The sequence below is a fragment of the Carcharodon carcharias genome, chromosome 13 (assembly GCF_017639515.1).
Source record: "Carcharodon carcharias isolate sCarCar2 chromosome 13, sCarCar2.pri, whole genome shotgun sequence".
Classification (NCBI taxonomy): domain Eukaryota; kingdom Metazoa; phylum Chordata; class Chondrichthyes; order Lamniformes; family Lamnidae; genus Carcharodon; species Carcharodon carcharias.
The window spans coordinates 107,130,763-107,147,111 of NC_054479.1; the positions used below are offsets into that span (position 1 = coordinate 107,130,763).

Below are 16,349 nucleotides of genomic sequence, written 5' to 3' on the forward strand. Positions count from 1 at the left end.
GCATACATATCCGCTCTTCTATTTCTCTGACTGCTTGAGGGCTTATAGGACACTTACAGCAATGTGATTGCTCCTTTTTTGTCTTTCAGTTCTACCCATATGGCTTCATTGGAGGAGCTTTCTAAGATATCATCCCTCCTTACTGCTGTAATTGATTCCTTGATCAATACTGTGATACCCTCTCCTCTTTTACCTCCTGTGTCTCGCCTGAAGACCCGATCTCCTGGAATATTGAGCTGCTAATCCTGCCCTTCTCTCAGCCATGTCTCTGTGACAGCAATGACAACAGACCACCATGTGTTAATTTGTGCCCTCAACTCATCTGCCTTATTTGTCAGACTCCTTGCATTAAAGTAAATACCATCCAACCGTGCCAAACTCCCTTGTGGCTTAACTGGCCTATAACTTCTATGCCTTCCAGACTCACTTGCTCTCTCTTATAATTTTGGCTGTGCATCTTCCCCTGCTGAACCTCCTCTCAGGATCCCATCCCCCTAAGTTAGTTTAAATCCTCCCCAACAGCACGAGCAAAGATCCCCGCAAGGATGTTGGTCCCATTCCGGTTCAGGTGTAACCCGCCCACCTTGTACAGGTCCCACCTTCCCCAGAAACTGTCTCAATGTCTCAGAAATCTCAAGCCCTCACTGCTGCACCATCTCTCCAGCCATGCATTCATCTGGACTAACCTGCTATTTCTACACGCACTAGTGCATGGCACCGGAAGTAATCCAGAGATTACTACCTTTGCGGTCCGTTTTTTAATCTGCTTCCTAGCTCCTTAAATTCTGCTTGCAGGACTTCATCCCTCTTTCTACCCAAGTCATTGGTACCAATATGCACCACGATCTCTATCTGTTTGCCCTCCCCCTTTAGAATGCCCTGCAGCTGTTCAGTGACATCCTTAACCCTGGCAACATACCATCCTGGAGTCATGTCTCCAGCCACAGAAACACCTGTCTGTTCCCCTTATCGAGTCTCCTACCACGATTGCTCTTCCCCTCTTTTTCATCCCCCCTTTTGCAGCTGAGCCATTCACAGTACCATGAGTGTGGCTGCAATCCCCAGAGGAACCATCACTCTCACCGTTTTCTAACACAGAAAAACTGTTCTTGAGCGCGATGCACCCTGAGGATTCCCTGACTACCTGCCTGACACCTTTCTTCTGCCTGATGGTCACCCATTCCCTCTCTGTCTCCTCTTCTGTAAGCTGTGGGATGACCACGTCCAAAAATGTGCTATCCATGAAACTCAGCCTCGCAGATACACCTCAGTGCCTCCAGCTGCTGCTCAAGCTCTGAAACTCGGAGCTCAAGTAGCTGCAGCTGCTGGCACTTACTGCACACGTGGTCGGTGAGAGCGCAAGGAGCATCTAGGACTTCACACATGCTGCAGGCGGTACATAACACGGGATTGAGATGCCCTGCCATGACTAGTTGAAAAAAAAAAACCCTTACTTTAAGTTACAGTAAAAACACGTGAAATTATTTACATACTTTAAATAAAAACCAGAACTCTGACCTTTCCTTAGCTTAATCTATTTTAAACTGGAGGAAAACTGGAGAAAAACACTTACCCACTACTCACCAATCAGCTCTCACCTTTGTGCTGATGTCACTTTTTGAAGCTTCCCCGCACTCGTACTAGTTCTGATCTCTCCACCACTCTCTCGTGCTGTCTTGTGGTGTCACTTGTGTTATTTTCAACAAGACTGGCCGAGGGACACTCTTCCCAGACTGCTTCACCATGATGCTGACTGCAGGACACTCTTCCCAGACTGCTTAACTGCGATACTGACTGCAGGGCACTCTTCCCAGACTGCTTCACCGCAATGCTGACTGCAGGGCATTCTCGCCAGACTGCTTCACCGTGGTGCTGACTGCAGGACACTCTCCCCAGACTGCTTCACCGCGATGCTGACTGCAGGGCACTCTTCCCAGACTGCTTCATCGTGATGCTGACTGCAGGGCACTCTTCCCAGGACACTTCTCCCCATTGTCAAATGAAATAAGTGTGAAGAATGACCTGCTAAACTAGGGATCTTAATCCTCAAAAACATACTTCTCAACAGGAGTCAAAGAGGTAAACAAGAAATTTAATGGAAGGGGCGAAGTAAAAATTAAACATGTTGAGAAATGCCAGGACAATAAGACGAGACACACAGATTCAGGGCTGTACATTTAAGATGTATGGGAGGAAGGTTTTTTTTGTTTTAAAAAGGAGGGTGACCATAAAATGAATAGGTTACCTGGAAGGTAACTTGAAGTTTGCATGTATTTGTTTAACAACCATTTGATGTAACGGATGATGGCAACATTGTATTCTGACAATGTGATTGAATGGCATTCCACACCCAAATTGACGACGTCATGTTGGAGCCTAAATGGCAATTTCCACATCAGGAACTTAGCTAATCTAGGGGGGAAAAACAAATTTGGTTGTGGGAAAGGCATGGGAGCATGCTGAGGGAAAGAAAGCCTGCACCAAAGCAGAAAATGAAACTATCAGGAGGTAGATAATACTAGACAAATATTTGTGTTAATACAGTAAACATCTGCTCAGAGCTTTGTTTCATACAATATTTAAATAGCAGGGGTACAAAGCAAAAATACAGCTGAAGGTTAATATTAAGCAAACATTTGTCCTACCTACATAACTGTCCATATACTTGGACTCACTATGGATGACCAAACAGTAGTAGGCTACTACTGAAAATTGTGTCCATTACTGTGGCAAATACCAAGACAAATAACTATTTTTCCCATGTATGAAAAGCAAGCAAGATGCATGCAAGAACCCACAGAGATAAAGCTGAAAAAGATAAAACAGAACTAAGTATATGCTATACCAATGCACTATGTCACAAAGTAATGATGTGGGCGGAAGCAGTCTACTGGCAAAACTAATTGCAAAGAGGTCTCTGGGTACTTCCAAATGGCTGGGTTTACAGAAGCATCAGCTGATGGCAGCTCTCAGTGGTGGGAGCAAACAATTGAGCCAGTAATGGAGAAAATTACATATGTAAATAAAGCCAGCATACAAATTTTAAGGACCACGGTCTGTAAGCATTTTAAGTTCAAGTAATGCAACTCAATGTCCCAGATGACTAGCTGAGTAGAGTCCTGGAGAGTGGGAAAAACCCTGGTTTGATCTTCAGTTTGTGCTTACTTAGCTGATTTAAGCAATAGGAATGCCAAAATTGGCTTGAATAACCTTGAGTTTAGTAGAATAAAAAAATCAGCCAGGCTTGCTGATTGTTATCCAGTAAGAAAGAAAGCTGGCAAGCCAAAACTAATCTGAAATTCAGACAGAATTATAATATATATAACGCATAGTTAAATGAAACTATAGTAAAGTATTGGTCGAACAATGAACAACTGTACCTGTGAACGCATGCAAAGTTAGCTCAGTGGAAAATGAGGGCATCTTCTGCCATCTTCCACTTTCTTTACTAACTCCATCTTCTTCAGTTTCACGAACAGCAATAATCTCACAGATAGGCACAGAATGGCTCCCTGCTTGAAAAATAAACAGATGTTATTCTATTACAATTCCTTTTATAGACAACACCTTTAGATGACTTATCATTCTAATACCTAATTACTTAAGAAATAATCATTTTGTTTGAGTCCAAGGCTGTTAATACCTTTGCTTCCCACTTTTGATTTTCACAGCTATGTTATGGTGGGTTATGTTTCATGCAGAAAATGCAAGTTGTACCTGCAGTTTAATTACTTAAACAACATTTTACATTAAACTAATCTATAACGGCTGTACTAAATGCAACGACTACATGACACTTCTACAGGATTTGAACTTCCTGGGGCCAATGTGCAACATGTATTTTAAAATAGTGGAAAAGTAAATACACTGTAACCATTCCTGTCTGAAATGCTTGGGACCAAGCCATTTCTGGATTTTGAAATTTTCAGGATTATCATGTTAGAATGCCTCACCACAAATGCATAGATATAAATATTTACCTGAAACATACAACATTTTAATTTACTTATCTAAAGTCTGCATCTTCCATGTTTCTGTTCCCAAAGTACGGTGCCAAAATGATGCTGATGACATCAGAGTCTGCTCAAAATGTTTCTGGACAACAGATTTCCAGACTGGATTGGTAAGTGTATAATAATATATTAGTAACGAAGTTAAGATTAAGTTTTGCAACTTAAGTTATACTTTAGCCATGTTAGCTCAAAGTAAACCAGCAACTCAGAACTGTAGATATCCAAAGTATAGAAATTGAATTTGCCCAAAATTTAAGGTAAAAAAGACCCAGCAATTATATTCATCTGCCTTCTGGGACCTAGTTAAGCTATCCACCATTTGGTACAGGAATAAGCCTTTGTGGCCGACTGGTGTGGGAAAAATTCAAAAAGACAACCACTTCAGAACATTTTGCCACAGATAGCATTTGACAGGATGCAATTCTCCCCACCTGCAATATCATCACCTACAGACTTGCAGATCATGTCCCTTGCCAATGACGAAAACCATCGCCGAGAGTGTCTAATCAGTGAATCTTACAGGAGAGGAGAAGAGGTCATTTAGCCCATCTTGGCAACTCTTTTGAAATAGTTGCCCATTTTAGTTCCATCGTCGGGCTTTTCTCCCATAACATTTCAAATTACTCCTCTTCAAGTGCATGCCCCATTTTAAGCTATTGTGTTCTAGATATTAACATCAATGTGAAAATATTTCTCATTTCCCATATGTTTTTTTGCTAATTATTTTTTATTTTCAACTTCAGGTTATCAACCCACTTGCCTAAGCAAATACCTGCTCTCATCTTGCTTCATCAAAATTCCATAATTTTGAATATCTGTCAGGTAACCCCTCAATCTTTTCTGCTGTAAGAAGGATTCCAGGTGTTCTCATCTCTCCACACAGCAAAATTCTTTCATCCCTGGAGCATTCTAGTAAAATTGCTTCTGCAGCCTCCCTAAGACCTTGCCATCCTTAAGTATGGTGCTCCAAATTATACACAATATTCCAGCTAATTGGAGATTTATAAAAAGTTGAGCATCATCTCCTTGTTTTTAAATTCATTGCCACTACTTAGAAAACCACCTTATCACAGAAAGAGATTCCAGTACCATAGATGAAAATTGGGTTACTCCAAGAGACCAGCAATGCAGAAGAAAATCAAACACTCTGGGAAACCTGAAATAAAAACAAAGACAAATAGAAAATGCTGGAAATGCTCAGCAAGTCAGGCTGCACTTGTGGAGTGAGAAGCAGAATTGACATTTCAGGTTGATGATATTTTGGTTTTCTGTAAACTGATAAGTTGGCTCGCAGCCTCCGCGTCTACTGGCTATTGGGGAAAGCATGTGGCTACAAACAAGGTTGTGAATTTCAACTTAATTGTGTCTAAGCCAAGAAAACAAATGCAGTCAAGTGACACTATTTCTACTGCGCTGGAACTTTGAAGTTGCTACAACACCGTCTATTGATTATTTTCTACGTTACACAACATACCATTAATGTTCAAGATAGATAACAAAACTTAGCAACAGATAACACTCAGATATTTCACAATATATAATAACCAAGATAATAAAACAAAATAATCTTAAGAGTCCATTAACTGCAAACAAGTACACATTATTCTGCACTACTATATAAATTGTGGAACACTTTGCATTGGTTAAAAAGTTCAGGACATTGCATGACAATCTAACTGCAAATTATTTGTATCTTCAGTACATAAAAGATTCTGAAGGGACTTGATAGGGTTGAGAGGTTGTTTTTGCTGACTGGTGAACCTAGGACACGGGGCAGAGTCTCAGGATTAAGGGGTCAATTATTTAGGACTGAGATAAGGAGAAATTTCTTCACTCAAAGTCATGCATCTTTGGAATTCTCTACATCAGAGGGTTGTGGATGCACCATTGTTGATGCATTTAAGGCTGGATAAGCAGATTTTTAGTCTAAGGAATAAGGGATTATGGGGAGCAGGCAGGAAAGTACAGTTGAAGCCCAAGATCGGTCATGATCATATTGAATGATAGCATAGGCTTGACAGGTCATATGATTTATTCCTGCTCCTCTTGTTTTCTTATGTGCAGGAAGATGTTTCAAGCCTTGGTTTACAGAATCAGTAAAATAGCCTGCAATATTCTTTGCTTGGCATAGCATTGTGGTTAGGCAGGACCCTGGAAGAGTAGCAGTAGAAAATAGGACAGGTAGAGTTTTAGATTAGTCTCCACGTTGTTGTCAGAAACATTACAAAATTTATACAATTGATTAGATCTAGTTAATTGTGTGCAGTGAATAATTTTGTTAAGTATTTCTATCAAATTAAGAACTGACTCATTTTGTTCAATTGTTGGTTTTTATTATATTTTAAACTTGTTTCAAAATAATTTTGAAAAGAAAACTGACATACAAATACACTAGAAATGATCAACTGGATACTTGTAATTGCAAACTCCCTCCACCTACTTTTTGCCACAAGGAGTTTCTTCTTTTGTTAGACAACAGAGCATTAAAAGAAGTTATTGGGATGCATGTTTCATTTCAAGTACTTGCTTTATTGGACAGTTCAGTTGCCATCCAACTCCGGGAAACCACACAAATGATAGCAAACCTCACTGAAAATACATAAAAGGCCCATTGTGCGTGTCACAATAGTGATATTTCCTTGCAAAAAAGGACTGTTAGCAGCAATGTTTAAAAGCAGTATTAGGGAGGGCACAATTAAACCAAATGCAAGAATATCAAAACAACTGTAACCACTTAAGTAACAAAGTACAAACTTAATACCAAACAATACTGTTCATTCTCATGGAACTTAAGTTTTTGTTAAAATTGTAGCTAAATAGAGTCATCTCCAACCATTCCAGCCTTAATATATGGAACAGGTGAGTGGATTTAATGAATAGCTTTATTTCTCCTTCTAAAAAAAGCTATAGCCAATGCAAATACCGACAGACAAATATGCATGTGGTGGCTTCCACTGCTCACCACTTACATGCTTATGCATGCTTGCTACAGCCGAAGTTACAAAATTCTGCCTTCTCTTCCAGACCCATGACATTTTTTTTAAATTGCCAAACAAGCGTAGGTGTCAAATCTAAGTAAATTTCTGGTCCAGTGATTTATCTTTTTAGGCCAAGATAATTCTTGTCAGTTTGTTACCACCTCTGTCCAGCTGAAGGAAGAGCTGAAAGGTGTGAACTTGGTGTCAAAGTGATCTTTCAATAACTATAATTCTACAAATTTGAATTTGCATCAATTCTCATCCTTTCACATGGAGCTTGTAGTTTAAATTTCCAATGTCTAAGACACCACCTATTTGCAACTACTGTTAGAATGCACCAATTATTATTTTTTTATTCATTCACGGTGTGTGGGCTTGCTGGCTGGCCCAGCATTTATTGCCCATCCCTAATTGCCCTTCAGAAGGTGATGGTGAGCTGCCGTCTTGAACCGCTGCAGTCCATGTGGTATAAGTACATCTACAGTGCTGCTAAGAAGGGAGTTACAGGATTTTGATCCTGCGATAAGTGAAGGAACGACAATACATTTCCCAGTCAGGACGGTGAGTGACTTGGAGGGGACTGAGCTTCCAGGTGGTGATGTTCCCATTTATCTGCTGCCCTTGTCCTTCTAGGTGGTAGTGGTCGTGGGTTTGGAAGGCGCTGACTAAGGAGCCTTGGTGAATTCCTGCAGTGCATCTTGTAGGTGGTACACACTGCTGCTACTGTGCGGCAGTGTTGGAGGGAGTGAATGTTTGTGGATGTTGTGCCAATCAAGCGGACTGCTTTCTCCTGGATGGTGTCCAGCTTCTTCAGTGTTGTAGGAGCTGCACTTATCCAGGCAAGTGGGGTGTATTCCATCACATTCCTGACTTGTGCCTTGTAGATGGTGGACAGGCTTTGAGGAGTCAGGAGGCGAGTTACACATCGCATGATTCCTAGCCTCTGACCTGGTCTTGTAGCCATAGTATTTATATGGCTAGTCCAGTTCAGTTTCTGGTAACCCCCAAGAAGTTGATAGTGGGGGATTCAGTGATGGTAATGCCATTGAACATCAAGGGGTGATGACTGGATTTTCTCTTGTTGGAGACAGTCATTGCCTGGCACTTGTGTGGCTCAATGTTACTTGCCATTTCTCAGCCCAAGCCTGGATATTGTCCAGGTCTTGCTGTAACTCTTTCGGGTACAAAGACATTTCCATCTGTTCCTATTCAGATGAAATTACATTGTTTCATAATTTGCCATGGTGAGATTTGAACTCTTGATCTTGGGGTTACAAGCCAAGTAGCATAGCCACTTGGCTATCATACCAGAACTCAGGTCTTGCTGTAACTCTTTCGAGTACAAACACATTTCCATCTGTTTTTCAGATGAAGTTACATTGTTTCGTAGTTTGCCATTGTGAGATTTGAACTCTTGATCTTGGGGTTACAAGCCCAGTACCATAACCACTTGGCTATTCAGGCCAAGCTCAGTTCTTGCTGTATATGGACATGGACTGCTTCAGTATCTGAGGAGTTGCAAAGGGTGCTGAACATTGTGCAATCATCAGCGAACAGACCCGCTTCTGACCTTATGATGGAAGGAAGGTCATTGATGAAACAGCTGAAGATGGTTGGACCTAGAACATACCCTGAGGAACTCCTGCAGTGATGGCCTGCAGCTGAGGTGACTGACCTGCAACAATCACAACCATCTTCCTTAGTGCTAGGTATGACTCCAACCAGCGGAGTGTTTTCCCCCGATTCTCACTGACTCCAGCTTTGCTAGGGCTCCTTGATGCCATACACTGTCAAATGTGGCCTTGATGTCAAGGGCAGTCACTCTCGCCTCAGGAGTTCAGCTCTTTTGTCCATGTTTGAACCAAGGTTGTAATGAGGTCAGGAGCTAACGGAACCCAAACTGGGCATCAGTGAGCAGCTTATTGCTAAGCAAGTGCCGCTTGATAGCACTATGGATGACCCTTTCCATTACTTTACTGATGATCGAGAGTAGACTGATGAGTGGTGATTGGCTGGGTTGGGTTTGTCCTGTTTTTTGTGTACAGGACATATCTGGGCAATTTTCCACTTGGTTGGGTAGATGCCAGTGTTGTAGCTGTTCTGGAACAGCTTGGCTAGGGGCGCGGCAAGTTCTGGAGTACAAGTCTTTAGTACAATTGCCGGAATATTGTCGGGGCCCATAGCCTTTGCAGTATCCAGTGTCTTCAGCTGTTTCTTGATATCATGTGCAGTGAATCAAATTAGCTGAAGACCGGCATTTGTGATACTGGGGACCTCCAGAAGAGGCTCAGATGGATCATCCACTTGGCGCTTCTGGCTGAAGATTGTTGCGAATGCTTCAGCCTTATCTTTTGCACTGATGTGCTGGGCTCCTCCATCATTGAGGATGGGGATATTTGTGGAGCGTCCTCCTCCAGTGAGTTGTTTAATTGACTACCATTCACAGTTGGATATGGCAACACAGCAGAGCTTAGATCTGATTTGTTGGTTGTGGGGTCGCTTAGCCCTGTCTATCACTTGCTGCTTATGCTGTTTGGCACGCAAGTAGTCCTGTATTTTAGGTTCACTAGGCTGACACCTCATTTTTAAATAAGCCTGGTGCTACTCCTGGCATGCCCTCTTGCCCTCTTCATTGAACCAGGCTTAATTCCCTGGCTTGGAGAGAATGGCAGAATGGGGGATATGCTGGGCCATGAGGTTACAGATTGTGTTCGAGTACAATTCTGCTGCTGATGGCCCACAGCGCCTCAGACTTGAATTGCTAGATTTGTTCAAAATCTATCCCATTTAGCATGGTGGTAGTGTCACACAACACAATGGAGGGTATCCTCAATGTGAAGGCGGGACTTTGTCTCCACAATGATTGTGCTGTGGCCACTCCGACCAATACTGTCATGGACAGATGCATCTGCAGCAAGCAGGTTGGTGAGGATGAGATCAAGTATCTTTTTCTCTCGTCGGTTCCCTCACCGCTTATCGCAGACCCAGTCCAGCAGCTATGTCATTTAGGACTCGGCCAGCTCAGTCAGTCGTGGTGCTACCAAGCACTCCTGGTGATGGACATTGAAGTCCCCCCCCCAGAATACATTCATTGTCACCTTCAGTGCTTCCTCCAAGTGAAGTTCAACATGGAGGAACATTGATTTATCAGCTGAGGGAGGGCGGTGCGTGGTAATCAGCAGGAGGTTTCCTTGCCCATGTTTGACCGGATGCCATGAAGCTTCATGGGGTCCGGAGTCGATGTTGAGGACTCCCAGGGCAACTCCCCCCCAACTGTATACCACTGTGCCGCCACCCCTGCTGGGTCTGTCCTACCTGTGGGACAAGACATCCAGGGATGGTGATGGAGGAGTCTGGGACATTATCTGTAAGGTATGATTCCGTATGACTATGTCAGGCTTGACAGGTCTATGAGACAGCTCTCACAATTTTCGCACCCAGATGTTAGTAAGGAGGACTTTGCAGGGTCAGCAGGGCTGTGATTGCTGTTGTCATTTCTGGTGCCTAGGTTGATGCCAGGTGGTTTCATCGTCCGGTTTCATTCCTTTTTTGTGTCTTTGTAGCGGTTTGTTACAACTGAGTGGCTTGCTAGGCCATTTCAGAGGGCATTTAAGAAACAACCACATTGCTGTGGATCTGGAGTCACATATGGGCCAGAACAAATGAGGACAGCAGATTTCCTTCCCTAAAGGACATTAATGAACCAGATGGGTTTTTATAACAATCGACAACGGTTTCATGGTCATCATTGGACTTTTAATTCCAGATTTTTTTTTATTGAACTCAAATTCCACGATCTGCCGTGGTAGGATTTAAGCCCAGGTCCCTAGAGCATTACACCGGGTCTCTGAATTACTAACTCCGTGACAATACCACTACACCATTGCCTCCCCTAAATTGCACTATTTTAAAGAAAATATTTCAAAATTGTTGGAACATATCCTTGGACACTTAGCAGATTGGTAAAGCCCCACAGGATCAAGCCTTTAGCACTCTTGAAAATCTGCATTCAAGCTTGAAATGTGCAGATTATACAATATAGCAAAACCTCAAAAAGGTTACAGGACAGAACTTCATTTGATACCTTTATCTAATATTTAAATGGTATCTTACAGACAAGAGCTCGGTTTCAAATCCACTAAGGTTAGGTCTTCGTGCTACAACAAATTAGAGACTCTGGGGCTAAGCAATAAAGTTGAAGCGGAAAAAGATTAACTAACTTTCACGTGAGTTTTCAGCTTCTCCCTCTTCCAAAAAATAATCCAGATTGATTGGTTATCAAAAATTTCCAACAGTAAAACGAGCAAAGTGAGAACTGTTTGTATTCCATCAAATGTGCTTTACCCATCACACAAGCAATAAACATGCTAGAGAGAAACATGGATCAGAGATCAGTGCAGAGGATCAGAATCCACAAGCAAATAAAGTATGGACAAAAAAGGGGCTGCCAAACCCAAAGAAAGCTCAAGAATATAGTAGCCAACTAGCATTAATTGCTAAACAACTGGGTACATTCTTATTTAAAGCAAAGCTGTTCTTTCTCTAGACCTTTGTTCTCCTGCATGCAAACTGTTCATTAATACAATAGCAAAAGCCAAGTTCACTGATATATGATGAACCAAACAGACTGAGCAATGATGGAATTACATTGAAGGTATAGACGGTTCCCACAGAAGACTCAAACACACAAGCAAGCATGACCAAAAGGCCTCAAGAAACCAAACTTTACAGAAAAGAAATAGCAAATTTCAAATCTGAAAAACAAAGATTGCATTAAAGAGTAACATTCTGATGACAAACTGAAAGTGAGTATTTTGATGCAGAATAAAAAGCTTAACATTGCTTTTCTCCACTCTAGCCTCATCTCATCTACTGCTGAAACCCTCATCCTTGTATTTTTTTCTTTCATGGGATGCTAGCATCTTAGTTACCTCAGTACTGGACAATTTCCATGCTCCCCTTGCCAGCTTCTAATCTTGCACCCTTTGAAAATGAGTTCCTTCAAAACTCTGCAGCCTGCATCCTAACTTTCATCAAGTGCTATGCACTGATCACTCCTGAGCTACACCAACTCCTGGGTGAACAACATCTTGATTTTAAAAAGTCTCATCCTTGTTTTCAAATTTTACCATGGTCTTGCTTCTCCCCCTTTCTCTGTAACCACCTGTTGCCCCACAACCAAGGGATTTCTGCGTGCCTTTGGGCCATCCCCAAATTCCTTTGCTTTGCTATTCCTAGCCATGTCTTCAGCTGGCAACACCCTAAGTTCTGGAATTCCCTCCCTAAACCTCTCCACCTCTTGATCACACACCCCTCCTTTAGGGCAATCCTTACAATCCGCTTCTGTGACCAAACTTTTGATCACCTGTCTCAACATCATCTCACGTGGCTTGGTATAAAACATTGTTTTATCACATTCTCTGTGAAATGCCCTGGGATATTTTACTATGTTAAAATGCACTCCAGGCACTGTATAAATTGAAGTGGCTTTCAGATTATTGTACACTTGTTCATGGAATATCCTGAACACTGTCTTGGCTCATATGGATACTGACAGGTGAGGAAACATGGAACTGTTGTCCACCATTAAGACCATCTTTCCACCCTACACCCATCACTTCTTGTTCTTGTGAATTATGGAACTGACATCAAAAACAGATTCAAATCACTTTTGCAAAACTTTGGAATAAAAGTATATAATTGGGAACTGACTGATTTACGCCCAAATGAAAATTTCAGGAGACATGAGTTGGGATGTGAATTTATGCTAAAATAACAAAAATTTACAAGTCAGACAGAAACCTACAAAGATTTGGCTTCTATTTCACTGGACTGATGTTTCCAACCAGTCACAACAGAGCTGCTTTTTTAAAAATAAACTTGTTGCAGCGCAATTTTTCCACATCAACAATAACATGGAAACTCCAACAACTGCAAATGTCAACACAATAACACAAATTCCCATTGCAACATCCAAGATCATTTTGCATGATGTCAAATCAAGCCACATATCCCTGCCCCATTTCCATTCATTCCCATGTGAAAAGCTTGAGCTATCTATACAAAACATTATCCAATATGTGATTTAAGTTTAGGAACTGATGCTATTTGATTTGTAATAATTTTCAAAAATCAAACCCTTACTAAAAAGTGAAAAATGGCTGTAAAAGGTTATTCTTCAAATATTAAACAAAAAAAAATTTGTAAAGAATTTCTCATGTCTGTCAAGAACTCAATGCTATGCTGTTTTACAGCCCATTACATGCAAGTTTCCTTCTGAAACTACCCCAAGTGGCCATTATTCAAATATAAGTCTTGACAAGTGCCAGTAACCCACAGGACTCCTGGAGAATATCACAATGGAAGCAGAATTTCGTCTCATCTGACGTCTGTAGGTGCATGCTTCTTGTAAGAGTCGCTGAACGGTGACCAAGAGTGGAAGTTTGAGACCTTGCAGATCTGAAGGGCTGATTCCACAAAGTGTTAATCTGAACTACTGCAACTGCTTTTAGTTTCATCTTTCAAATAAAAGTGACTCTGTTGCCAATTCTCACTTCCTATTCTAAAACACCAAGCTTTACAAAGTCACAAAGAAATCCAGAATGACAAAGATTCGACTTGTTTTACTGCACATTTCACACTGCTATGTAGCCAGAGCATCTTATTTTCTGTTAATCAAACGGAGACCAATTACTTCAATTACTCGTTTCAGATCTAGTTTATTTTTTTTGCAATGCTTCCTCAAAATCAACTAGAAAACGTATACACTACTTTTACTGAAACAGGTGGATAATGGCATTGAAACCATTGTGGGAACACCTAAGTATGAAATGCTTATACACAATTACAAAGTAAACGTATTCAAATCTTGTTCTTTTGATCAATTTAATGCAGTGCATAATACAATCTTATTTACAGTAATTCTTGGTAATGGGCAAACACCACCTTCTCAAGGGCAAATCGGGATGGCCAAATGCTACCCTTGTATGAGTATACTTAAATGTGTGGACAGACATGTAATGGTTCACTGCAGCTTTTTAACAGCTAAGCCGTTTTTTTTAAAAACGAACATCACCGTTTCCTGCGCTCACTGGGAAAAGCATGAATTGTAAATAACTATAAAATAGTTACCATTTTAGGAATTCTGAATGATATAGCAAATAAGACAGGGGGAGAAAACCGCAACGACAGGACAGTTGTAAGAAAGTGCGTGGACATTAAGTCAAAGTTCATTGAGTGAAGTTCATTCAACTTTTCTTTGTACCTAACTTCAAAGCGAGCAGTAAATGCCTGATGATGAGGGTTGTACCTGGAGCCGGCCAGCAGGCGGGTTAGGAACCCTCGGATTTCAGGGCATTGTCCGTTAGAATATATTAATCCTTTGTCGTAAGGTGTGTGGCTTTTCAAACGAACACAGCCGTGACCCCCAGGTTCACCCACTCACCTTGGCTCGGACTTGGTTACCGTCCATTTCACTGACAGCGAGAGGGGTGCTTATTAAAAATAAATAACCCTTTCCCCCACTCCCTCATACCCAACAGCTGCTTCACACTCTCCCTGGTTGAGAAACAGCAGACAACAAGCAGCGGCACTTCACTCACCTCCTCCGGCTTTCCTCGGACACGGCGGCTGCCACGACAAAACCGACTCGGTTAAGGTGACTTCAAATGACTGGTTATTGACTAACAAGCGCGAAAGCAGCAACGGCAAGGGCCGCTCCATGGCTGGCCGGAAACGATCGTAATGACGCTTAATGGTGTTGGGGATGAGGGAGGAGAGGGTTAAGGACACCAGCTCCGTTCGATTGTCAGGGCGCAATCAGCCCCGAACAGATCCGTTCTTCCCTGTTGTTCCCCGCCGACCTGCTAGCGGTTCTCCCACACGCCCTGCCTCCGTCATCACGCACAGCCGTAAGAGAACGCCGGCGCCCAGAAAACAGACGTAATAGAGGGGCGGGGGCTAAGGCTGTTCGCATGGGGTGGGGGGGGGAGGGGGCGCCAAGGCTGTTGGTACGGGGGGCGGGGCCAAGGCTGTTGGCACGGGGGGGCGGGGCCAAGGTGGCCCCGCTCGCTCCAGATTCAACTGACAGCAACAACGGAGGACGGTGCCCATTGGTATTGTCATATTTGACGTGAATGTGTGGCGAGAAATGTCATTTACTCATTTTCATCAATGGCAACCTGTCTTTTCTCATTTTACAATCTGTGTCTTACTTGCAATTTGTTAGTTGGTTCCCCTCTCCATTGATCTGTTTGTTGCATGGCTGCCATTCACCCTTGGCATCTCACCAGGTGGAACCCTTGAAAGAGAACACAGGGGTTATCAAGCTGAAGCTTGATGCTGCCCTCAGTAACATTGAACAAAAGTAGCTGCATTTCAACAATAATGCATGTGAGGTGCTTTGGAGTAGCTCAAAGGTACGATGAGGAACTTGAAATGCAAGTGGTTCTTCTTGCCTGAGCCTGATGGCAGACCAAAAATTGCCATTCTCTCTGTATATTCAGAGTGTTTATTCAGCAAAAAACAACCTCACCCTAGCCCTGACATAAACATGGCCCCTGGATAGTGACTTGTTCGCCTTGACAGAAACCTCACCAACTGCCTACATTTTCCACCACTGGTCTTGCTGTGATGGTGACATGTCCCTCCTCTTCCTATTTTCTCACGCTCGTCCATCCTTCCCAATTCTCTTTTAAAATCTTCATTGTTAATTCCCACCTCCCCCATGCCCAGGTTGACTTCCTTACTGAGATGCTTTTCTTTTCTCTCAATTTCTCCACCAAGTCACTCCTAATCTAACTGCATTACCCTTCAAATTTCTTCCATTAATATCACCTTTCATACAAACTCCTCATCCATTCCTGTGGCCACTCTCTCATCCTCAATATCTCCCGTGGCATTTCTTCACTCAAGACCTAAAGCACTGACGAGGTAATCTGTGATTGATTCTGTAATTTCATCTCCCTTTCCACTTACATTCCCTTACACTCTTCAAATCCTATTGTTCTCAAATGTTTTTCAACGTGTGCAGTCACCATTACAGAGAGGATGTAATTGCATTAGAGAAGGTACAGAGGAGATTTATGAGGATGTTGCCAGGACTGTAAAAATGCAGCTATGCAGAAAGGTTGTATAGGCTGGGGTTGTTCTTGGAACAGTGAAGGCTGAGGGGAGATTTGATTGAGATGTACACAATTGTGAGGATACCTGATAGAGTAGATGGGAAGGGCCTATTTGCCTTAGCAGAGGGGTCAATGATGAGGGGGCATATATTTAAATTAATTGGTAGAAAGATGAGAGGGACAATGAGGAAAAAAATCTTTTCATCCAGAGGGTGGTAGGGGTTCTGGAACTCACT

General features: G+C 42.3%; 1 protein-coding gene across 3 annotated transcripts in view; it reads right to left on the reverse strand.

Moving 5' to 3' along the window:
- Positions 1-14,874, reverse strand: part of cerk (ceramide kinase) — a 69,453-nt gene extending 54,579 nt beyond the window's left edge. For 2 of the 3 annotated variants that reach the window (XM_041203536.1, XM_041203534.1), the window contains exons 1-2: positions 14,593-14,874; positions 3,381-3,515 (exon numbers count right to left, since the gene is read on the reverse strand). In XM_041203536.1, the coding sequence (XP_041059470.1) occupies positions 3,381-3,515; positions 14,593-14,713 (256 nt within the window). In that variant the 5' untranslated portion in view covers positions 14,714-14,874. The remainder of the gene's footprint in view (positions 1-3,380; positions 3,516-14,592) is intronic. The other variant, XM_041203535.1, reaches the window with a different exon arrangement.
- Positions 14,875-16,349: the final 1,475 nt, after the last annotated feature.